Source organism: Garra rufa, chromosome 12 (genome assembly GCF_049309525.1).
Source record: "Garra rufa chromosome 12, GarRuf1.0, whole genome shotgun sequence".
Lineage (NCBI taxonomy): Eukaryota > Metazoa > Chordata > Actinopteri > Cypriniformes > Cyprinidae > Garra > Garra rufa.
Genome location: NC_133372.1, coordinates 46913213 through 46938325, shown reverse-complemented (window position 1 = coordinate 46938325; position 25113 = coordinate 46913213). Strand labels below are relative to the sequence as shown.

Below are 25113 nucleotides of genomic sequence, written 5' to 3'. Positions count from 1 at the left end.
GTGATTCTTTGTCTTTTGTTGTTTGATGAACATTGAGCACAGAGACGACAGGAATATCACTTGTGGACACTTTAAGAGCTGAACGGATTTTCAGATTTTAATTCTCAACTGTTTACGTTCATTTGAGACATAACTGATGAAGGTTTACACGAATAATCAGCAAACGCCGCATGTTGACATATATTTGCATGTATTTGAGCGTTCAGGTACGCAACTTAAGATAAACGTTCACTTTACTTGTCCGTGTTCTGCTCCGTCTCTGAGCGCATTCACAGAACAGAGCCAATTCTCTTTGGTGCTTTTAAAAACACCACATCAAATAAACATTAATAAATCAAGCACGCCCCATTTTATGCAAGTCACGTTGCATCTGAAATTGGCCTGTTATAGAGGAGCGAAAGCACACAAAGACATTGGATTCGGAAGCAATAATCGTTTTATCTCGATTATTGCATTTTCATAATCGTTTGAAGCCGAAATTGAAATCTAAACTGAATTTCGATTTATTGTACAGTCCATGTGTTTGTAGAGTGATCAGAGATGTTTCAGAGCACACAAGCTCATGTTACGATCTCTAGTTGAGCACAAGCTTTTAAGCACTTCATGTGTTCTGTCAGGTCCTGTAAGTGTGTCTCGTGATCTGTTCCTGAGACTAAAGCCTCTAAAGGGATCATCCCATCATCTCCTCATCCTCTCACGCTCACGATCTGTCGCTCTCAGCTCTCGCCCGTCTCTCTTTCTCTCCTAATTCCATCTACATTAGTATTTATTCATTTAACAGATTGACAGACCGAACTAAGCACTCTGGATCATCTGCTCCTTATTTTCGTCTTCTCTCTCACCTCGCCGGAGTTCTTGTCAGGTTTTTCTCTGCTGTCCGTGTGGATCTTCCTGAGCAGGTGTTTGATGCGTTTGTCGTAGAACTGGTACCGACGGCTGTTGTTCTCGTTCAGCTTCCTCACCTGACTCAACAGGAAGTTAGGAACCTGCGGAAGAGCAGATCAGACACTGTTAAACTCTTTGGGAAGATGTGGTCAAGCTATGACAGCAGAGGTTTCTTCAGCTCTTTACCGTCCACAGCAGATCCTGATAGCGGATGAGGAGCCTCACGATGTCGGCCGCCCGCTCCGCCTGGCCCTTCTCTGGACCATCCACTGCTAGTTTACTGGGAACGGCTTTGTGCAGGAAGAGGTTTGGAGCCATGATGGTGGAGACGGCCCACAGGTTCATGCGGTTACGCCGCTCGCTCAAGACCACCTTACTGAGGAACTCCAACAGCGCCTGGAGAAACATGCATTCACAGTTTAAGACAGCGCTTTTGCTTTTCATTTCGTATTTCATCCAATGCTCTGACTTCAAAATATCACTGTTTAACTCATGCATCAGTTCACGATATTCCCCCCAAATATGTTAAAGATTAGGGATGCACTGAATGTTTGGCAACTGAAATTATTTGACCAAAAATAAGCGAAAAGGCCAAATTAATGATAGCGAACAATGAAGTAAAGCGATCAAATAGAGGCGTGCACTAATGATCAAACATGTGGTCAGTGTGGAAGCATTTAAAACTGTCTGAGAAAGACGCAAATATCATTCCAAGCAGCGACAGCGAGAGACTGTTTAGAAGCGCATCGCATGTCTTCGTGAGAAGAGAAAGGTTACTGTATGATGACTGAAATCATCCATTAGTCAATCAACTCCAGAACGTTCTGTTGTCTAATACACCAGACACCAATTGTGTTTATTCTGACAGCAGCTCCTTAGCCAGGGTTCAAAGACCAAAGATGACAATCATTCACAAATCTGCTGCTGCCAGCAAACACTAGGAATGAGCTCTTCTTGTGGGTTTACCACTAAATAAAAGTCAACATTCAGAAATAAAAAAGTAAGACAAAAATAATGATAGCAATCATTCCATAACAGCTCTATTAATATATTTATTCTAACATTGTCCTTTGCTCAGCAAGGCTGCATTTATTTGTCCATTAGAAACACATGCCTGATTCAAGAAGGGGCTCTTAAAAATGGCCAAAGAATATTATTTTACTAACTTATTCATTTTAAGTTAAATTGTGGTTTGTTGGTAGGCTATAATGTCTACTAGAATGTTCAAAATGTTCAGTGTTAAGTAAATATTTTTAAATTGTTGTTTTGTAATTGATTTTGTTCTTCAAAAAGCAAGACAAAACTGTAAAAGGCAAATATTGGCTATTTGATTTATGCAATGGTGAAAAAAATTGGCAAAACACATGGGGGAAAAACACAAAAAACCATGTTGGGCCCAGTGTGTAATTTTGTTCGGCTTCAGTGCATTCTTATTATTGACTTTCTTTCTCCTTTGTAACACAAAAGAAGATATTTTTTTGTGTTGTCCATACAGTGAAAGTCAATGGGCTCCAGTGTTGTTTGGTTCCCAGCGTTCTACAAAATATCTACTTTCGTGTTCCACAGAAGTAAGTGACATGAGGAAGAGTAAATGATGATTTCTGGCTGAATAATCCCTTGAAGTGAATTGGGTTGTGAAGAGCGTTTCATGTGACTTTTAACATTCATCAACAGCAGGATTCAACACAAAGAGACACAGTTATATAAACGGTTGACTGTGAGCTGCGTTACGCTCGAGTGAAACTCCTGTGTGAAAGACCTTCAGCGACACACACATACAACAAATGTTCAGTGTGTTAATGAATTTGTCTTGTGTAATGCTGCCGATGAGTCACGTCTATGACACATGTTGGTGTGCGTGTGTGTGTGTGTGTCTGTGTGTGTGTCTGTGTGTGTGGGGTTTGTACCTTTAGTGTGTTTCTGTTGGGTTCTGGCAGCAGCAGAACAAGAAGATTCAACATGTGCAGCTTCTGCTTCAGGTCTGCAATATCTGTGGAAAATGATCATTACTGTTCATCCATAAATCTGTCTCTGGACCACAAAACCAGCCGATAAGGGTCATTTTTTTAAATTGATATATACATCATCTGAAAGCTGAATAAAGGTTTCCATTGATTTATGGTTTGTTAGGATAGAACGATATTTGGCTCAGATACAACTACACTGCAAATGAAATGCTTTTCAAAAAATGTTTCAAGCCAAAATATCTAAAAATGCTTAAATCAAGAAGGACTTTCTAGAAGTAAAAATTATTTTCTTGTTTTCAGAAAAAACAAGTCAAACTTAAGTGTATTTTTGCTTAAAACAAGAAAAATAATCTTCCAATGGGGTAATAAAAATAATCTTGTTTTCTTTTTTGCTTACCCCATTGGCAAATTATTTAGCTTGTTCTAAGCAAAAACTTGTCCAAAAAATCCTTCTAGATTTAAGATTTTTTTTTTTTAATATTTTTGCTTGGAAACAAGACAAAAACTCTAAGTAAGAAAAGCAATTTTTGTAGTGTACACTGCAAAAAAAAAAAGCTTATTTTAGTATTTTTGCCTTGTATCTAGTCAAAACCCTAACCCTAAATTAAGATGCATTTACTAGATAAACAAAATGACCTAAAATATTTAGTCTTGTTTTAAGCAAAATGCACTTAATGTAGTTGTTTCCCAATGAAAACAAGTAAAATGATCTGCCAGTGGGGTAAGTAAAATACTTGTTTCAAGAATATTTTACTTACCCCACTGGCAGATAGTAGTGCATTTTTTATAAGAAAAATGCACTTCATTTAGTTTATTTTCCCCTGGAAACAAGACTAAATGTCTTACGTAATTTTGCTTATCTAGTAAATACATCTTAATTTATGCATTTTTAGATATTTTGACTAAAAACAAGGCAAAAATACTATTTAAGACAAGCTTTTTTTTAAGTGTATTTGAAAATCTGGAATCTAAAATCTAAATACTGAGAAAATTGCCTTTAAAGTTGTCCAAATGAAGTTCTTAGCAATGCATATTACTAATCAAAAATTAAGTTTTAATATATTTATGGTAAGAAATTTACAAAATATCTTCATGGCACATGATCTTTACTTAATATCCTAATGAATTTTGGCATAAAAGACAAATCGATAATTTTGACTCAAACAATGTGTTTTTGCCTATTGCTACAAATACACCTGTGCTACTTAAGACTGGTTTTGTGCTCCAGGGTGACAAATGAGCGAGTATTTTGGTCTGTTCTTCTGATGAAGGTCCAACTACTGTGATGTAGATTCACAACACACTCAATGACACACAGGACCTCATTGAGACCCATTGTCATCCCCTCACGTACCTCTGACGGCGCTGAAGGTGTTGAGGTGTTCGGCGGTCAGCAGTGGCGCCGGGAGTTCACGGATGAACTTCTTGAGCAGAGCGGCGGCGTCATTCGGACTGACTTCGTCCCAGCTGAACGAACCGCTGTAAAACGAGTTCTCCAGCTTCTGCTGCAGCATCTATGACCAACACAATGATTGTGAGCCGAAACAAACTCACACAGCGCTTCTTTATATGCATTGCATAAAAATACTGTGGTGGTACCATGGTACAGTAAGCGGCCTTTCAAATAGAACATGTCTTTCCATTCCACTGCACTACTTTCCCATTGTTTTTCTATGTAAACAAGTGCTAAGCAGACGTGTTTGACTGTTGCATTTGCGTCTTTTACGGCATCCCATGCTTCTAAAAACCTGGCACTCAAGTTAAAACAAGTTGTACTTTTAAAAAATGTGTCTTGTGTCTGTGTGGACCAGCTCTTATGGTGTCAGATGGTACTTCAATGGATACCATGGTACTACCAAAGTACTTGTTTATTCTAATGTTTTATGTTACTTTGATTCTGGACTGAGATCCTGGAACCCGCAGAATCCCTTCAGAATCCAGACCCTTCTTCTCCAGAAATGACAGAAGCTGAAACAGAGAGAAGAAAACAATCATGCAAACTCTCCAAGACTCCTAGTTACTCATTTGAAAGTCAGACATAGTCGATGAAACGAGTGTCAGATCTTTTCTTCTGTATTGTGACGTACATCCAAGACGAATTGTCAAAACAGAAAAAATGTAGGGCGGGACTTGGTTCTGTTTATCTGTTGTTAATTGGATGTTGATATGTGGGTGTGGCTCTCCAAAATGAAGGCGAGTCTGATCGTGAGCTTGGAGGGACAGAGTTTAAGAGTCATTTCACTGGAAGATCCAGTTATGCTTTTGGTTAAACATTACACAGTCAAAACATTTTTTTTTAACATATGAAACATATGGACGGATAAATGTGACTCTTGACCACAAAACCAGTCTTGAGTAGCACAGGTATATTTGTAGCAATAGCCAAAAATATGTTGTAAGGGTCAAAATTATTGTTTTTTTTTATGCCAAAAATCATTATTAGTTCACTTTCAAAACAAAAACTTAGAGATAATGTACTCACCCCCTTGTCATCAAAGATGTTCATGTCTTTCTTTCTTCAGTCGTAAGGAAATTATGTTTTTTGAGGAAAAACATTTCAGGATTTCTCTCCATATAGTGGACTTCTATGGTGCCCCGAGTTTGAACTTCCAAAATACAGCTTTAAACAATAACAGCTGAGGAAAGATGGGTCTTATCTAATCTAGCAAAAAAATTACAATTTATATACTTTTTAACCTCAAATGCTCATCTTGTCTAGCTCGGCAAGACGAGCGTTTAAGATTAAAAAGTATATAAGTTGTAAATGTTTTTAGAAAATAACCAATCATTTCACTAGATAAGACCCATCTTTCCTCAGCTGTTATCCTTCAGAGCCCTTTAAAGCTGTATTTTGGAAGTTCAAACTCGGGGCACCATAGAAGTCCACTATATGGAGAGAAATCCTGAAATGTTTTCCTCAAAAAACACCATTTCTTTACGACTGAAGAAAGAAAGACATGAACATCTTGGGTAACAAGGGGGTGAGTACATTATCTGTACATTTTTGTTCTGAAAGTGAACTACTCCTTTAAGTAAAGATCATGTTTCATGAAGATATTTTGTAAATTTCCTACCATAAATATATCAAAAATTTTGATTAGTAATAAGCATTGCTAAGAACTTTTGGATAACTTTAAAGGTGATTTCCACCCTCGGATTCCAGATAATCAAATACTTGTATCTCGGCCAAATATTGTCCTATCCTAATAAACCACACATTAATCGAAAAGCTTATTAAATTGATGTAAACTGATGTAGTAACAAGTAGTAAATTGGTGCAGAAGGAGATGATGTCGTGACGTACTGTTTGGAGGAAGAATGGGATCTGAGTGTTGGGTTTGATCTTCTGATCGCTCTCCACCAAGGAGGCGAGAGGAACGCCAAACAAACAGCTCTCTGACAAACAGGAAGACATTTAGGATTCTGATTATTGCTCACACAGATCTGAATGAGTGTGGACATGTGACAGGGAGCTCACCAGGGATTTTCCTTTTGCAGGTTTTGTGTCGTTTGACCTCGAGCCCCAGCAGGTCACAGAGCGCCGTCATGTCAATCAGAGCCAGCTGACGAACCTTCTTCATGTCCTGATGGGAAAGATCCAGCACTCGCGTCACCCCCAACCGGCACTGAGGACAGATGACCCTCTGAACACAGACAGACAGACAGAGGTAAGACGACTGACACGCACCTCTCTGTTCACTGCTTTGATTTTATTATCATTATTAAAGGTGCCATAGAATGCATTGATACATTATTTTAAATTGTTCTCTGATATCTACATAGAAGGTATATGGCATAGGAAAGGGCAAAAATTCTCTAGAAACGGATTTACAGCTCCATTTACAACCCTAGGATTTGCCCCTAGAATGAAATGGTCTGTTATTGCCTTATTTGGAAGGTTCGTGAATATTAATGAGGAGCTCTGCTCTGATTGGCTGTTTCACAGAGCGGCTCATTTCAGTAGCTCACACATGGAGGAAATATATATTTAATCACGGAGCTCGAGTCTCTATTAATATGCGGATCATTGAATCTGCCGTTTGAATGCAGGATCATTTTACTCTCACTTTTGAGATTTGAGATCGCATGTGCTCTGTGTAACGTTATACTACAGCGGCAGTACTTACCACATATTTGACAAGTTTAGATGCTTGTTAGTGATGCTCAGGATCTGTAAATCATTCGCCATCGTCCAATCAGTCATCTCTCTTTACTCTGTTTATATGGTAAGTGAAACCTTATGTACTGTAATGTAACAGGCTAGTGCTAGCAAGAAGCTAACCGTGTCCCTTCAGTGGCTCGTCTTATTTTATTAGAATGCATTATTTGTTTTCTTTCTCTTTCTATTTCCTTTCTGAGTACAGACACCAACTCATCCCTGCACTTAACATCTCCTGCACAACCTGGAACATCACACAGTGTCTACTTTGTGTAATAACGAAAACCTTTTTTTCAGTGCAAAATAAGTCCAAAACTCTCTATTTTAACATTTTGAACAATAAGGCTCTACAATCTTTTGCTTTTTTTTTTTTTTTTTTTTTTTGAAATTCTTATGTGTTTTAATTTTTCTGATAATCAAATGAAAGCATAAACATTTATTTGATTTTAATCAAATGAAAAATAAACCCTTTTCATTTTTGCCAAACAAACAGAGGTTTACTGTTAAAATCAATACATGGAAAAAAATGTATATTCAGTTTAAAACGTTTAAATAATAATTGTAGGATTTTCTTTACAATTAAGTGGTTAATCTTGTTGTAATATTTTTTTATCATATATATTGTTTTATGTAAATTATTTAAATAGGAATATATAAACACCTACATTATACTGTACAAAAGTAATAGAAGACTAATATTGTTGTTACATGTTAAACCTTACTTTTTATAGGTTGCCGTGAAGTTTCTGTGTACAGTTTGATATGATGCTAGTTTTCTCAAATGAAACGTTAAAAGTGACACTCACATCAGTTTTGGAGATTGAGTTGATCTGTTCATGTGAGATGCAAAGGCCAAAAATTAGCGGGAGCTTCACGCGTGCTTCAGTATGAGTGTAGTGAAAAAAAAAAAAAACGCGCTTCCGCCATTCATACATACAGAGGCAAACGGAACATGCAGGAATCATATTAGAATGGTCTTTTTGCATTTCAGTTTTCACAGACACTAGTCCATATCGCGATTTGAATTAAGTGACAGACCAACTTTTGATTTATTCATCCAAAAATCGATGAATTCCGTGGCATTTCGCGCTATAGAGTAAATTCGTTTTTTATGAATTGTATTGTATTGTATTGTAAACGCGCGACCATGTAGAGACAGAAATGACATGCCTTCGTGTAAATAAGATAAATAACATAAGGCAATTTAGTTTGTTTAATAAAAGAACAATGTATAGCCCTGTTCCATAGGAAAGATAACCTTAAATGACTTCTATTGTGATCTGGCGCTGTATCGAAAATAAAACGAGCTTGACGTTCAAGGGAGGCGGGGGGTGCCTAAGATAATGGTAGGGGAAACACTGTCACATTTATTTCTGTAATCTGCCATTTTCACTGTTGTCTTTGTTTTTTCACAATAACCTAGCTGTAGAACGTCTGATGATTGGTCGATGCCAATGTTGGGGGCGTAACTATTAATGATTGCGAATATAACATGATAGTCTGTGTTATGTTAGGATTAGGCTATTTTCAGTGGTCTTTTGCAAACAGCAGATTTATATAAGAAGGAGGAAGCGATGGTGTTTGAGACTCATGTCCATGTACACAACTGTTATTATTCAGCTATGCCAAGGTAAATACAGTTTTACATACTATGGCACCTTTAAGCCATTTTGAGATTACGAGCATCAGGCAATCATTGCAGAGACATTGGGAGTCTCACCGGCAGCGCTCCGTCGTCTCTCCTGCACTGGCTGATGTTGTTCTGTGGTAGTTTGGCTTGTTTCAGTAAGATGGCCGCTTGTTCACAATACGCCACGTCTGTGATAAAGATCTCGTCCATCTGCAGCCCTTGAGTCTCCTGACCACTCACAGCTACACACACACACACACACACACACACACACACTGTTAACGGCTGTTTCCATTGACAGCGGGAAGCGTTCACTATCTGATCCATTTGAATATGATTTCCATGTGAAAGGGCAGGAAATTGCATCTTGTGTTCAAAGGGCACGTGCTGCATTCATGAGCGCTGCTGCTGAATAGAGTTCATGTATAATCACTGCTCATCTCTCTGAATCTGAAGCATTTGAATGTTATTAAACACACATACGCTCTTATATTAATAGATGTGACAGGTGAAGATCTGCAGATCTGAAAATATCACAGAATAATGAACAGACTGAAGCGTTACGATCGTGATGCTGTAATGCACTCGTTTCCAATCTTGATCATGGAGAATCCCAAAATCTGTCTGAACATCCCAAAATCTCTCCAGAGCCAATATTCACCAAACATTTTATCTTCTCCTAAATAGCAGTAAAGGTTTTTAGCTAAAACCTATTCACAGAGCTGCTGAGACAAACGTTTACTAAGGAATAGAGAGAAGTCTTAAGCTAAGAGTAAAGGCGAGGTTGAGCTCATTGCTATGGATAATGTCAGCATGCTTATTAACTACGCAGACAGTGATAGAGGAAGGGTCTCTGTCAGAGATTTGTTAACTGAAATATTGTAGAGCATGATATTGTGTTGCCATAATCATATGCAGGCACTAAGTGTCACTAAGTAAACAAGTATATGTTCAGCTTACTTACAGCCTCTTGCATGTGTGCTTCTCGTAAACAATTAGCGGATATGCATGGAAACAGCATTTAAATGAACGAAGTAGAATAATCATGGCTGATGGTAAGACATGCAAACGTAAATGAAAACCAAACTGGATGCAAGAACAGCTGTTACATCCTGCCCAATTTGTTAATAAAAACAAGGATATGATCAAAGGAAAATTACTTTAAAATTGTTTCTTTTGGCAGACGCTTTGATCCAATTGGGGAATACAACAAGCGATTCATCCTAAAGAGGCAAATCAACATAGGAAGTGCCATATATCAGGCATTGTTTAGATAGAAAGGGAAGACATTTTTTTTTTGAGTCAAAGAGTCGAAAGATATAACCTCCAAAACCAAAAAACCAACATATGTGTGCAAATAAATGCAGCGTGTTTCTAAAATGTTTACGTTCTGAGGCAGATTGCCGGCAACAGCCATTTTAGCCCTGCTGAAATAAACAATAGAAACCATCACAGAATTTATTACATTGGTTAAAATGAGAACTGGGAATTGGTCACCTTCTGTTAAAACCATTAAATCCTAATGGAACAAGTCCCAAAACACACTACAGGAAACTATTTTTGAATGGTTTTAATGGTTAAAATTTGATGGTTTGTAATGTTTTTTAATGGTAATTGTATTAAAAACCATCAGAATTTCTGTTGTTTTTTCAGCAGGGAGGATAGTTTGTGATTTGGTCTTAGTGACTTACGAGAACTCTTCACTACTCCTAATGTTTGACAGATTTAGGAGCTAGATTTAGTGCTAAAACACTACTCTTAGGAGTCCTAAATTTAGGGTTGTCACCCATTCTTTTTTACGTTTTTCTCCTAAATTGCGAAGGTCTGAGCTACTTTTAGTTTTAAGATGTTTTGTGAATACGGGCCCTGTTTCAACTCATCAGCTCATTAGTAAAGACACTGCAAAAAATGCTTTCTTACTTAGATTTTTCTCGTTTACAGCCAAAATATCTAAAAATTCTTAAATCAAGAAGGATTTTCTAGACCAGTAAAAATTATTGTCTTGTTAACAGAAAAAAAACGACTCAAAATTAAGTGTGTTTTTGCTTGAAACAAGATAATTTTTCTTACCTCATTGGCAGATTATTTAGCTTGTTCTAAGCAAAAACTCACTGCATTTTTAATTGTTTTTTTCTGAAAACAAGAAAATATTTTTTACTCGTCTAGAAAATCCTTCTTGGTTTAAGCATTTTTAGATATTTTGGCTGGAAACAAGAAAAAATCTAAGTAAGAAAAGCATTTTATTTGCAGTGTAATTCTAACATTACATCCTACATTCTATTTCCTTCTAAATGGGAATCACAGAATGAGATCCTCACAAATAAAGTGTCTCTGCAAAACAGCTTGTGTTGTGGATCGTTACCAGGGTTCTTATTAGCTTCTCAGCCAATAGAAAAGTTTGTGTGTGTGTGTGTGTGTGTGTGTGTGTGTGTGTGTGTGTGTGTGTGTGTGTGTGTGTGTGTGTGTGTGTGTGTGTGTGTGTGTGTGTGTGTGTGTGTGTGTGTGTGTGTGTGTGTATACCTGATCGTTGTGTCTTTGTCACACTCTCCATGTTTCTGTGTGTGTCAGGCTCGCTGTTGTGTGTCTCAGGAACTGCCGACTGAATAGAAAACAATTAGTTAGACTCACACACACACACACACACACACACATGAGGGATGTGTTATCTGTGTGTGTGTGATGAACAGAACTCAAGCCTGATATGATCTGACATGACGTGAGAGTGCTATTGTGTGCTGTGGAGCACGAACACATACAGGCCTTTACAAATGCCACGACTGACTGTTCCTCCACACACACACTGTCCTTCTGTCATGATACAACTGTAAACACCTTTACCTCTTTAGTTGATCTTAGCTACGCATCTCATTATTAAAGAGGTGCAATCATAGTTTTATTATTTGTGACCCTGGAGAACAAAACCAGTCGTAAGTAGCATAGTATATTTGTAGCAATAGCCAACAATACATTCTATGAGTCTAAATGATCAATTTTTCTTTTATGCCATAAATCATTTGAATATGTTCCATTAAGATATTTTGTAAATTACCTACTGTAATGTATGCATTATGCAATATTCATTGCTAAGAACTTCATCTGGACAACTTTAAAGGCGATTTTCTCAATATTTAAATTTTTTTGCACCCTCAGATTCCACATTTTATCGGCCAAATATTATCTCAATTACAAAAAATTGACCCTTTTGACTGGTTTTGTGGTCCAGGGTCATGAATGAGCTCTTCATCTGATGTAGTTTGGCAGACAAACATCTGAACGTTCTCCGAATGAGCATTACATTCAAACATTGCCATCATGCTCTATATTTTTCAGTCATATTTGTTTTCTTAATATTCTCAAATATTTTCTCAATATTTTATGTACCCTCAGATTCCAGATTTTCAAATAGTTGTATCTTGGCCAAATATGGTCCTATCCTAAGAAACCATACCTCAATGGAAAGCTAACTTACCGGTATATAGATTATTCAGATGATGCATAAATCTCAGTTTTAAAAAAATGACCCTTATGAATCGTTTTGTGGTCCAGGGTCACATTTATTAAAATGCTAAAACAGTGACCATTCAATGCATTTTTGTGTTTACAAACACTGCAAAAATATTTATTTTAAGCAAACTGCCCTTAATTTAGAAAGAAAACAAGACTAGATATCTTATGTAATTTTGCTTATTTAATAAATGCATCATGGGATGTGCATGATGCACTTGACTCTTACTCAGATTGTTTTGTCTTGTTTTCAGCCAAAATATCAAAAAATTCTTAAATCAAGAAGAAATCAAAATTTTCTAAACAAGTAAAAATTATTGTCTTGTTTTCAGTAAAAACAATTCAAAATCAAGTGAGTTTTTGCTTATAACAAGCAAAATAATCTGCCAATGGGCTGAGCAAAAAAATCTTATTTCAAACAGAAAACAATATTATTTTTCTTACCCCATTGGCAGATTATTTAGCTTGTTTCAAGCAAAAACACATAAATTTGACTTGTTTTTTCTGAAAACAAGAATCGTTTTTACTCGTCTAGAAAATCCTTCTTGATTTAAGCATTTTTAGATACTTTGGCTGGAACAAGACAAAACAATCTGAGTAAGAAAAGCATTTTTGCAGTGTAGTCACAGCGGTTATACTAGAATGTGAAGGCGAGATGTGCGAGACGCTGCAAAAGAAACGTGACTCGAGCACAACGGTCAAACACATCTGTCTAGCATGTTTACATAGAAACACAATGGGATATTGTGTTTTGAAATGGAAAAAATGTGTTTTGTGTGAATGGACCCTTAATGTGTTAATGGATCCACAGCAAAAAATGCTTTTCTAGCTTAGATTTTTTGTCTTGTTTCCAGCCAAAATATTAAAAAATTCTTAAATCAGGAAGGATTTTCTAGACAAGTAAAAATTATTTTCTTGTTTTCAGAAAAAAACAAGTCAAAATCAAGTGAATTTTTGCTTAGAACAAGCTAAATAATCTGCTAGGGGAGTAAGAAAAATAATTTTATTTCAAACAGAAAACAAGATTATTTTTCTTACCCCATTGGCAGATTATTTTGCTTGTTTCAAGCTAAAATGCACTTAATTTTGACTTGTTTTTCTCATCTAGAAAGTCCTTCTTGATTTAAGAATTTTTAGATATTTTGGCTGGAAACAAGACAAAAAATCTAAGATAGAAAAGCATTCTTTGCAGTGTCCACTGTCAAATATCTTTATGCACACACACAGGTGTGGTTTTACCTGAGCTATGGGGGACGCAAAGATGTCTCTGACGTGTCGCGGTGGCGTTTTGTTCCTCTTGCGTAGCGAGCAGGTGTAGGAGTCGATGCGTCTCTGAACCGCCGCCGCTTGAGTCTTAGTGAGAGTCGACAACAGGACCGCTTTATCCACGTCCTCTTCCTCACCTGTTACCAGCGGAGACAAACCAGCATCCTGCAGCCACAACTCCTCCTGCTCACCGTCTGTCACACAAACACACTGCGCTTTAGTTGAGCAGCGAGCGTCTCTGCATCATCTGATAATGTGATGTGTCTCGGTCTCACCTTCGGACTGTCGGGAATCCCGTCTGCTGCTGTCCGGCTCCGAGTCGCTCCGTATGGTCTCCACTTCACTCCAGAAGGACTCCAGACACAACCTGTCGGGCTGCTGCGGGGTCGGGAGGTCAGATGAGTCCGGCTGCGGGTCCCGAGGGTCCGCCCAGGACTCAACATTCATCGCGGTGAGGCTGCAGTCCCTGAAACACACAGGAGGAGGAAGAAGATGAGGACGGTGACAAAGAAGCATCAGTCTGGAGGTACATCCAGGACAAAAGCATGTGAATGAGATGTCTTCTACACAAGAGCCCCATAATTCAGTACTTCACTGCAAAAAATGCATTACATTTTAAAAATCCTAAATGTAAAAATTAGGGCCGGGACTTTAACGCGTTAATTTAGATTAATTAATTACACAAAAATAACGCGTTAAAATTTTTTAGCGCATTTTAATCGCACTTAGTTTTGCACCGCGGAACGTTTCTCACTGGATGAGATTCGGCGGACCGATTATACTGGAGCACCAACTAGCATTCAGACAAGCTGCGTCCGTCCTTAATAGTATTGTATGTCCCAAATCGCAGTATGTTTAAAAAAGTATTCCAAAGATTCCCGGATGGTCTACTACTTAACGATCAATGCACACTCTAACGGCTAATATTGCCAACAACACACTGCGCCGTGAACAAGGATTCGATTAGAACTACAAACACGCATAAAAAGTGTTAAAAAAAACTACAAACATGGAGGATATGCGTGACCAACGGACAGGTAGAGAAAGGGGTTTGAGTGATAAATAATCAGTGTGTAACCTGATAAAAAATATTTTTTAAATGTTATCTGCGTTATATTCCATGTGCAGCAACATTTATAATGATAGGTTTGGTCATTAACGTTTAAATGCATAATTAAGCAAACACAAGAGCAAAGTTCTCGGCATGAAAGACTCGTTAAAGAACGTGCCTCTTCATTTCTCTCTAATACGGTAGGAAATTAAATTAAACGAAATGTAGATAATGTTAACTGTGATGATTGACAAGGCAGTTTAAACAGTGACAGGATTCAGGTAACTAAGCAACAGAGCGTCCGTTAAACCACAGCACATCACATCGAGCCTATTGCTACACTTAATGGCAATATTGCACTGGTCTGTTGGACTTGGTTGAACAAAAATAAACAATATTTTGTTGCTTAAGCTTATGTATTCAGTCATTATTCAATGGTATAATAAAAATCCATATAAAAAAACTTACTTCTCACTGTTCTCAGGTCAAATATTTATGTGCGATTAAAATGCGATTAATTTCGATTAATTAATTACAAAGCCTCTAATTAATTAGATTAAATTTTTTAATCGAGTCCCGGCCCTAGTAAAAATGCTTTTCTAGCTTAGATTTTTTGTCTTGTTTCCAGACAAAATATCTAAAAATTCTTAAATCAAGAAGGATTTTCTAGACCAGTAAAAATCATTTTATTGTTTTCAGAAAAAACAAGTCAAAATCTTTTTTCAAACAGACAAAACAAGAATATTTTGCTTACCCCATTGGCAGATTATTTTGCATGTTTTAAGCAAAAATGCACTTCATTTTGACTTTTTTTTCTGAATACAAGACAATAATTTTTACTCATCTAGAGAATCCTTCTTGATTTAAGAATTTTCGTTCGTTTCGTTGAAGTGCTAATGAGTTTCTGGTAATAGATACTAAGTGGCCGTCAGTGAGGGGCGCCTGGTATAAAACCGGTTTCTGTTAAACTGCTGTGATTAACTCAATGCTGAAACCTGTTGGACACCTGTGGAAACATGTCAGTCGACTTCTGCAGTGTGTTAAACTCATTTCACAACATGTTAGATATTCAAAACACAACATCTGTAGAAGCAAATTTGATGTTCTTTAAGACATCCTGCAACTGATGTGGGTTTTAATAGAGATACAGAGTAAAGAACAGAGTAAAAACACTAAAACACAGAACATGCTGTTCTACTCTGCTCTGATCTGTTCTTTAGATCCAGGCCATTCAGCCCAAGATACTCCATTTCAGAACTAAAATCAAACCAAATGACTAATTAATCGCCTGCCCTGACAACAGTGCTGTTCTTATTCAGTATTTCTGTCTTGTTTTCCAGTACAAACTTATAGCATTCTTTAATTAAGACACATTTACTAGAGATGCAAATTGACAGAAGAACTGTTTCTGAGAAATGTATCAAAATTAAGTTTCTAAACAAATAGATGGCAATAGAATCAGATTAGATGTCATAATATAATTAACATGGATGAAAACAAGGCTGAGAGTCTTTAGATTGTAGACACTGCAATAAATGCTTTTCTTACAAGTATTTTTTGTTTATGTTTTGTTGTTTTAAGTAAAAATGATCTTGTTTTCAAAAATAACAAGTCAAATTAAGTGAGTTTTTGCTTAGAACAAGCAAAATAATCTGCCAATGGGGTAAGCAAAAAATCTTTTGTCAAACAGAAAACAAGATTATTTTTCTTACCCCATTGGCAGATAATTTTGCTTGTTTCAAGCAAAAATGCACTCAATTTTGACTTGTTTTTTTCTGAAATCAAGAAAATACTTTTTACTTGTCTAGACCCTTCTTGATTTAAGAATTTTTAGATGTTCCGGCTGGAAACGACAAGAAATCTAAGTAAGAAAAGCATTTTTGCAGTGGAATTTTCACAGTGTTTGTGTAAGGAAAGTTATTTTACAAAGACGTTGCGTCAGCTGAACAATCGGTATGTTGTTAAACAACAGTCCAATCCATCAAACGCTCTGAGATCTACGGAGTCATAAAATCGACTTTCAAGAGGAAAACAAGTTCACTTTTCAGACTCAGATATTTATACTGTAAAACAAAGATACTGATAAAGAACCAATTTCATGGCGTAATGATTAATCTGACAGTAGTTATTAAAATCATCAGTTATGATTTGATAATGAAGCAGATCTATCACACATATGAGCACATTCACAAGGCGGTTTAGTCCCGACTTTACCTGGTAATCGGGTGAGTTTTGGTTTGCGGATGGAGAAGGAAGCGTCTCGGTCGATACAGATTCCCGTGCAGGACGGGTTTAGATCGAACCAAACGCGGTTTTATATCCATACAATACATTCTCACTTACAGTCCTGAATAATAAAACTCCTCCTCTGCTTCAATATTGAGATTATTCCTCTGACACACGTTTGCTAATCACATCTCTTTTCCTCGATTTGCTGTTTTTTTATGCTCCACTTTTCCAGTTTTGAGTGTAGAAATGTCCATCAGACAGAAGATGTGCATGGACGTATCTCCAGCTCCTTAGATCAGTTCTTCTTATCAGTTGCTCATTGTCTCGTCTATTGCTCACTGCTCTTATGCAGTACTTTTAATCTCTGTGTCTCTGTGTGTGTGTGTGTGTGTGTGTCTCTGTGTGTGTGTGTGTGTGTGTGTGTGTGTGTGTGTGTGTGTGTCTGTGCTGGGATGGGAGGGAAAGCAGCAACACCTCATCATGACACCTAAACATGCCTATCTAGGGCACACCCTGCTGCTCATGAACACATACTACATGCCATTCATAGTCGGACACATAAACAAACCATAAATAGATCTTATAGGAATAATCTGTAACCTCTAAACTACATGTGACTCGTCAAAACAAAGGCCTTAATAGTAGATCAGGCAGCATTATGAGCATCAGTCAGACCAGGTTTGATCTCAAACAGGTGAAGATCTGCTGTTAGATCAAGCAGCTTCTTCTATTCAGGTGTCAGGTTGTTTCACTCTTGCTTAAGCAGTCATTTTCAGTTGTTAAGGACACGGTTTCTACAAACAGTGATTTACCAGCATTTATTTGCTGACAGCTAGTTGCATTTTCTAACACTTCAATTCTAAAGATTTAAACCAAATAATTGAGCACTTCAGTCATATCAGCAGAAAAACATCATGTGTGACACTGGAGGCCAAACCAGTCTTGAGTAGCACAGGTATGTTTGTAGCAATAGCCAAAAATACATTGTATGAGTCAAAATTATCGATTTTTCTTTTATGCTAAAAATCATCAGGATATTAAATAAAGATCATGTTCCATGAAGATATTTTATAAATCTCCTGCCGTAATTGTTGATTAGTAATATGCACTGCTAAGAACTTCATTTAGACATCTTTAAATGTGATTTTCTCAATATTTTGATTTTTTTGCACCCTCAAATTCCAGATTTTCAAATAGTTGCATCTTGGCCAAATATTATCTAAAAATATTTTAAAAAAATAGACTCTTTTGACTGGTTTTGTGGTCCAGGGTCACATTTATTAAAATACTAAAAAACTGACCATTCACACACTATGCATGTTTGTCTTCACAAAAAAGCACAAAACCTTAAGTAGCATAGGTATATTTGTAGAAATAGCCTAAAATACATTGTAAGGGTCAAAATTATCGATTTTTCTTCTATGCCAAAAATCATTTGGATATTAAGTAAAGATCATGTTCCATGAAGATATTTTGTAAATGTCCTACTGTAAATATATCAAAACTTAATTTTTGATTAGTAATATGCATTACTAAGAACTTAATTTGGACAATTTTAAAGGCAATTTTCTCATTTTTTTTTTTTGCACCCTCAGATTGCAGATTTTCAAATGGTTATATCTCAAATATTTGAAATACAGTGCCTTGTGAAATTATTCATACCCCTTCATTTTTTCACATTTTGTTATGTTGCTGCCTTATGTTAAACTACTTTAAATTACTTTTTTCCCCACATCAATCTACACTCCCTACTCCATAATGGCAAAGCAAAAAATAGTTTTTTAACATTTGTGCAAATTTATTAAAAATAAAACACTGAAATAAGTAGATTGCATAAGTATTCATACCCTTAACTCAGTACATAGTTGAAGCACCTTTTTTGGGTAAAAAAAATTAAGGGGTATGAATAATTTTGCAAGGCACTATATTCAAATATTATTTAATTAGCTCTCAGATTTTAAAATATGTACCCATATGATGGTTTTGTAGTCCAGTGTCACATATTAGACAAAATATGTCATAAACAGACACAGAAGGAGCAGGATGTGTAGACATTTCTGAAAGAAACCTTCTGTGGCTCTTTCTGCAGATGGGTAACATCTGAACTCTCTGATAGACAATCTAAAACTGTATGTGTCATTTTTTTATAACTGCTATTCATGCATTATTTATGAGCTGATACCAGTTGACAGATGCAATATTTACCATTTAAAAACCAAAAATAGACACTTTCTCTTATGCATAAACACATACAGCATTCCCATAGGACAAACAGTAGAGTCATGGGTTTGATTCCCAGGGAAAGCAGGAACTGATCAGATGTTCAGTTTGAATGCAATGCAAGTTGCTTTGGATAAAAGTGCATGCAAATGCATGAATGTAAATGTCACCCTGAAAACACTGATGTTGATGTACAAAAGCACACAGACGTGTGTGTTTAGATGTTAGACATTCTCGTGTCTTTAATGAGCAGAGAGGCGGACACAGGTCTGTCATCACTCATTAAATCTGTCAATGGTGCATTTAAAGAATCTCCTGGCTAACGCTAACAGGAAGCTGAATGACGCAGATAGACATTTCATTGTTCTGTTTAATCTCAGCTGCTAGTAGTGATTAAATGTGCATTAAAACTAGAGAAATGCTACACAGTTTGAGTTACACACATCATCTGAATCAAACTCTCTTCTGCTGATGGAATGAAGACAATCAGGCTTGTTTTTTTGCTTCAGGTCCTCATGCCGGAAGAACGGTCAGCTTATTTTTAAACCTGAAATCCCCTCCATCCACATGTTGAGATTCATTGTTGTTTCATACGACACGCCACAATAAGGTGACTTTTATAGAGCGAGAGAACAAAAGCACAGAATGAACACTAAAGGTTACGCTTCCATTATATACAAACCAAACCAAACTACAGTCAAGATAAAGGCAGTCCACTGTACACTCTTAAAAATAAAGGTGCTTTAAAAGGTTCTTCACAGCGATGCCATAGAAGAACCATTCAATTAAAGGTTCTTTAAAGAACCATCTCTTTCTTACCTTTTTATAATCTGAAGAACCTTCTTTCACCACAAAGAACCTTTTATGAAACAGAACGGTTCTTCAGATGTTAAAGGTTCTTTATGGAACCATTTAGACAAAAAAAAGGTTCTTCTATGGCATCGTGAAGCACCTTTATTTATAAGAGTGTACAGTGAATCTATACTGAAGCTACTTCATGCAATTTAGCCGTAATGTTCTTAATGATATTATTTACTTTTATAGTCACAGCACCAAAAACCACCATCTGAACTACGGACACAACATTGTGACTGATGCATTTACACTAAGCACAACAGACATAAAAAAGGCTCACTTTCTAGTCAAAACATCTAAGCGTTTTTAAATTAAGATGCATTTACTAGATAATGGCTAGAAAATGGCATAAGATATTTAATCCTGTTTAAAGCAAAATGCATCTAATTTAGTTTTTTTTTTCCCACTGGAAACAAGTAAAATTATTTGCCAGTTGTATGTAAAATATTCTTAAATCAAGAGAAAGATCATTTTACTGTTTTATTTTAAGCAAACTGCTCTTAGTTTCCTCCCTTGAAACAAGATTTATGTCATTTTGCTTATCTAGTACAGTAAATGTATCTTTTTAGAGATGTTTACATATTTTGACCAGAAACAAGACATAAATACTAAGTAAGATAGGTTTTTTTGTTGCAGTCTCACAATTAATATAACCAAGGTGAGGACATTCTGCAAAAAAAGCTTTTCTTGCTTAGACTTTTTGTCTTGTTTCCAGCCAAAATACATATATAAAAAAAATTAAATCAAGAAGGATTTTCTAGACCAGTAAAAATGATTGTCCTGTTTTCAGAAAAATAAAGTTAAAATTAGAGCAAAATAATCTGCCAATGGGTTAAGAAAAATAATCTTATGTTAAGCAGAAAACTATATTATTTTTCTTACCCCATTGGCAGAGTATTTTGCTAGTTTCAAGCAAAAACTCACCTTTAAGAATATTTTACTTACCCCACTGGCAAATAATTTTACTTGTTTCCAGGGGGAAAAAAACTAAATTATTTTGCTTATAACAAGATTAAATATTTTATGCCATTTTCTTGCCATTATCTAGTAAATGCATCTTAATTTAAAAACGTTTAGATATTTTGACCAGAAAGTAAGCCTTTTTTATGTCTGTTGTGTTTAGTGTAAATGATTTAATGCAAAAACTCACTTAATTTTGACTTATTTTCTCTGAAAACAGGACAATCATTTTTAGTTCTTGATTTAAGAATTTTTAGATATTTTGGCTGGAAACAGGACAAAAAGTGATACTTTGCAGTGATGCTAATAAACAGCGGCATTCACTAAATATTTCTGTACAAAGAAGACATGCAGCAAATGAATGCGTGACTCAACCAGTGAATTCATGAACCGGTGCATTTATATAAACATCTGAACAAATAGATTTACTAAAATGATTCAGTCCACAGAGATTTCATGGCTTTGCACAGTACAGTACTTGTTCTGATTATCTCAAACTTTAAAGGTGTTTAAGATGAGGCTTTTGATTCAGATTTTTATTCCAACATGACAAAAACTGAGCTGGAGTCAGACGACTGAGACGGTTATCATCTTGAGTAGCTTTAGTTTCTCCTCAGCAGCCCTGTAATCTGCTTCACACTCACTTACAGTGTCTTGCTCACAGTCTTAATCCAGATTGCACTGGCAAAGCTTCTTATAGTTTGCAGAGTTCAACCGTTAAGTAATGTGAACCGCCAATCAGGTTTACGAGTTATGCAAGAAAATGAGTCATGCAGTGTTTGATCCATAGTCCTACTATTCTTACATCATTTCTGTAGCGTTTAACCTGTTTCCAAAACCAAATACGGAGATTCAGTCTCAATTCATGTCCAGATGTTAGTAACTTCAAGAGCAGGTTAACTAGTAGACCGACGTTCAGTTAGGGCTGGATGATTTGTTATGAGATTTTATTGAATGTAATGTTTTGCCATGATTTTATTTTCAGGAAAGGAATCACAGTTTTGAATAAAAATATTATCAAACTTTACACTTAAACACACTGACAAGTTGTCAATGATAACATACAAGAAAATATGTTTGTTTCTATTTCATGCTTGCATGATGTTTTTACAAAACATTTACTGCACTGCAACAAAATGCACTTACCCCACTGGCAGATAATATGACTTATTTCCAGAGAGAGAAAAAAAATAAATAAATTAAGTGCATTTTGCTTAAAACAAGACTAAATATCTTGTCATTTTGCTTATCTAGTAAATGCATCTTAGTTTAAGAATTTTTAGATATTTTGACTAGAAACAAGACAAAAATACTAACTCTTGTTTTAAGAAAAATGCATTTTAATTTTCCCTTTGGAAACTAGACTAAATATCTTACTTCATTTTGCTTATCTATCTAGTAAATGCATCTTAATTTTAAAAAATTTGATATTTTGACTAGAAACAAGACATAAATACTAAGACAGGCCTTTTTTTATTTTCTTACTTAGATTTTTTGTCTTGTTTCCAGCCAAAATATCTAAACATTCTTAAATCAAGAAGGATTAAGTAAAAAAAAAATCTTGTTTTCAGAAAAAAATGGTTAAAATTAAGTGAGTTTTTGCTTAAAAACAAAAGCAAAATAATCTGCCAATGGGGTATTTCAAACAGAAAACAAGATTATTTTTCTTACCCCATTGCCAGAATATTTTGCTTGTTTCAAGCAAAAACGCACTTAATTTTAAGTATTTTTTCTGAAAACAAGACAATAATTTTTATTAGTCTAGAAAATCCTTCTTGATTTAAGAATTTGTAGATGTTTCGCCTGGAAACAAGACAAAAAATCTAAGTAAGAGCAGTGTGTTAATAATAAACTACTGCTCTTATCATTTTAGTCATTTTGAATTTTATAGTGTGTCTATATTTTACCCATAAAATATTATATAATATTTACGTTATTTCTAAACATAATGGATATTTTTAAGACAAAATTTGCCTTCAAATTTCATTTTTTTGCAACTTTTCCGTAAAGATATTTAACAATTAATTAGTTTCACATTCACACCATGTTGAACTTTATTAGATGGTTAATAAAGAGAATGTTACTTGAATCATGTTGTAGTTATGTAGTTGACTAGTTAAATGTTACAAATTCAAAATAATAGTCTTAAACCGGGCAGATTGTATTTTTTGCCGTATCCCCCAGCCCTACATCTGTCCAGTGACCCCCAGACTCCGTCGCTCCTACCTGGCGTGAGCGTGTCCAGCCGTTTTGCCCAGCAGCCGCGACCGACCCGCGCTTTTCCCCCACGGCATCCTGCTCTGGATCTTGGTGCCGCTGGTCCCGCGGAGGGCAGGAAGCAGCAGCTGGCCGCGTCGAGCGCCTGTGAGCTCCTCGGCGTGTAAACACATGAGAGCCAGAACGCTCCGCACAGGAACGTCAGCGCAGCCCAGCATCCTGCCACAGGAAGAGGAGACGGAGGAGGGCAGCGTGCCTGAGCCAATGCCACAACACGGGAAGCGGAGGACGAGATGTGGGCCAACGCTCTCTACTCACAGACAATTATCTGAGCTTGACTGCTCAAACTTTAACTAAGCATTTAGACACCGCATACCTCCTGGTTTAGACAATCAAAACAAGCTACTTCCAGCCTAAAACCAGTTCCTCCAGAATCAAACTAAACACAAAACCAAAATGAATAATCGCTGCTGTTCCATGGACCTTCTCCAGCTCAACTGAGATCAAACCGAGACGTTCACAGCTCAGGATCATAATCTGATGACCTGCATTTGCACAATCTTCAGGAAAACTGAGCTCTTTGTTTGAAGGAATAATAGGCTTGTGACATACATCTACGTCAGCTAATCAGACCAACTGTTTCTTCACTGTTTGCCAAAATAGAATACATAACCAGTCCAAATGGACTAGAAATCCTACTTTTCCCAAAGGAAAATATCGTGGTGGTTTCAGTCGGTCATCTCAGAAACACCATCGTTCTGACGAGAGTTGAACGCAACATGAAAACTAATCTGTGCATACGAGGACACTTCTGTTCAAAAGTTTTGGGTCATTAAATGTAGTTTTTTATTTAAAAGTAATACTTTTATTCATCAAGGATGCATTAAGGCGAGACACTGCAGGTGAATAGGGTAAAAAAACTAAATAATAGTTGTTTTTGTATTACAAGTTTTCTAAAATGTTAGGTTTAAATATTATTTAATGAAATATGCACTAATATGCATACATTTCTAGTACAAAAAGCTACACTGGATGAAGTCAGTTTCTAAGTTCTTGTTAAATTTTTTTGACATATTAGAGTCAAATGTTTTAGTGAGAATTTTGGGTATCTCATTTTGTCACTCCATAATTCAGAAAAAACTTAGAACAGACAGAACACTATATATATTTTTTTTTTTTTTTGGGGGGGGGGGGGGGATAAAATGTATAAAATCAAGCAAATTCTATATGAACAAATCCCTCTGTAAAAACCTTCAGGATATAGACAGGAATACAAATGTAAAGTGTGGTGTGTGTAAGTGCTGCTGAAGTGGAGAAAACTGCCTTTAAATATATGTATTGTAATTGAAATCTATTGACACAAATAGATAAAGTGCAATAAAAGAAACACTTAACAGTGTCGTTTCCTTTCCATTAGCCTAAAAAAAAAACACTTTATGAAAAGCCCAAAAAGACCAAAATCTCAAACTTGACAGGTGCATGAAAAAATTTATTTTTGTCTGCAGTGTCTCCCCTTTAATTGTTTAAAAGTGACAGTAAAGACATTTATATTGTTACAAAAGATTTCCACTTCAAATAAATGCTGTTCTTTTGATCTGTGAATCCTGAAAAATAACATGTTTCAGGGTTTCCACAAAAATACTGCACAGCAGAACTGTTTTCAACATTGGTAATAATCAGAAATGTTTGCTGAGCAGCAAATCAGTATATTAGAATGATTTCTGTAGGATCATGTGACACTGAAGACTGCAGTAATGATGCTGAAAATTCAGCTGTGCATCACAGAAATCAATTACAGATGAACAGATATTCACATAGAAAACAGCTATTTTAAATGATAATAATATTTCACAATTTGTACTGTATTTTTGATCAAATAAATACAGCCTTGGTGAGCAGAAGAGACTTTCAAATCTAAAAAACATTTAAAAATTGCACCAAACTTTTAAACAGCAGTGTTTCTAAATATTTACTGAGCAATACTTCTCTTGAATACTTTTCATTTTTATGTTCGCTTTTATGTGAATAGTTTCTATTCATTTTCCAAATATTCTAATCATGCTGTACATGATCTGAAGTTTCGGCATCTACCGCAATCATTTTAGAAATCTGATTCCTTTTTAAAAACGTCAGTGTCGCCTCAATGCAGAATTTCACCTTGAAACACACA

General features: G+C 36.0%; 1 protein-coding gene across 1 annotated transcript in view; it reads right to left on the bottom strand.

Annotated features, from left to right (window-relative positions):
- arhgap40 (Rho GTPase activating protein 40) overlaps nt 1-23493 on the bottom strand; it is a 26840-nt gene extending 3347 nt beyond the window's left edge. Inside the window, exons 1-12 of the mRNA XM_073852410.1 lie at nt 22953-23493; nt 13687-13877; nt 13385-13605; nt 11162-11240; nt 8732-8883; nt 6331-6496; nt 6157-6248; nt 4743-4820; nt 4207-4366; nt 2793-2875; nt 1072-1281; nt 843-986 (exon numbers count right to left, since the gene is read on the bottom strand). Of these exons, the coding sequence (XP_073708511.1) occupies nt 843-986; nt 1072-1281; nt 2793-2875; nt 4207-4366; nt 4743-4820; nt 6157-6248; nt 6331-6496; nt 8732-8883; nt 11162-11240; nt 13385-13605; nt 13687-13877; nt 22953-23161 (1785 nt within the window). The 5' untranslated portion in view covers nt 23162-23493. The remainder of the gene's footprint in view (nt 1-842; nt 987-1071; nt 1282-2792; nt 2876-4206; nt 4367-4742; nt 4821-6156; nt 6249-6330; nt 6497-8731; nt 8884-11161; nt 11241-13384; nt 13606-13686; nt 13878-22952) is intronic.
- Between the last annotated feature and the right edge of the window lie 1620 nt (nt 23494-25113).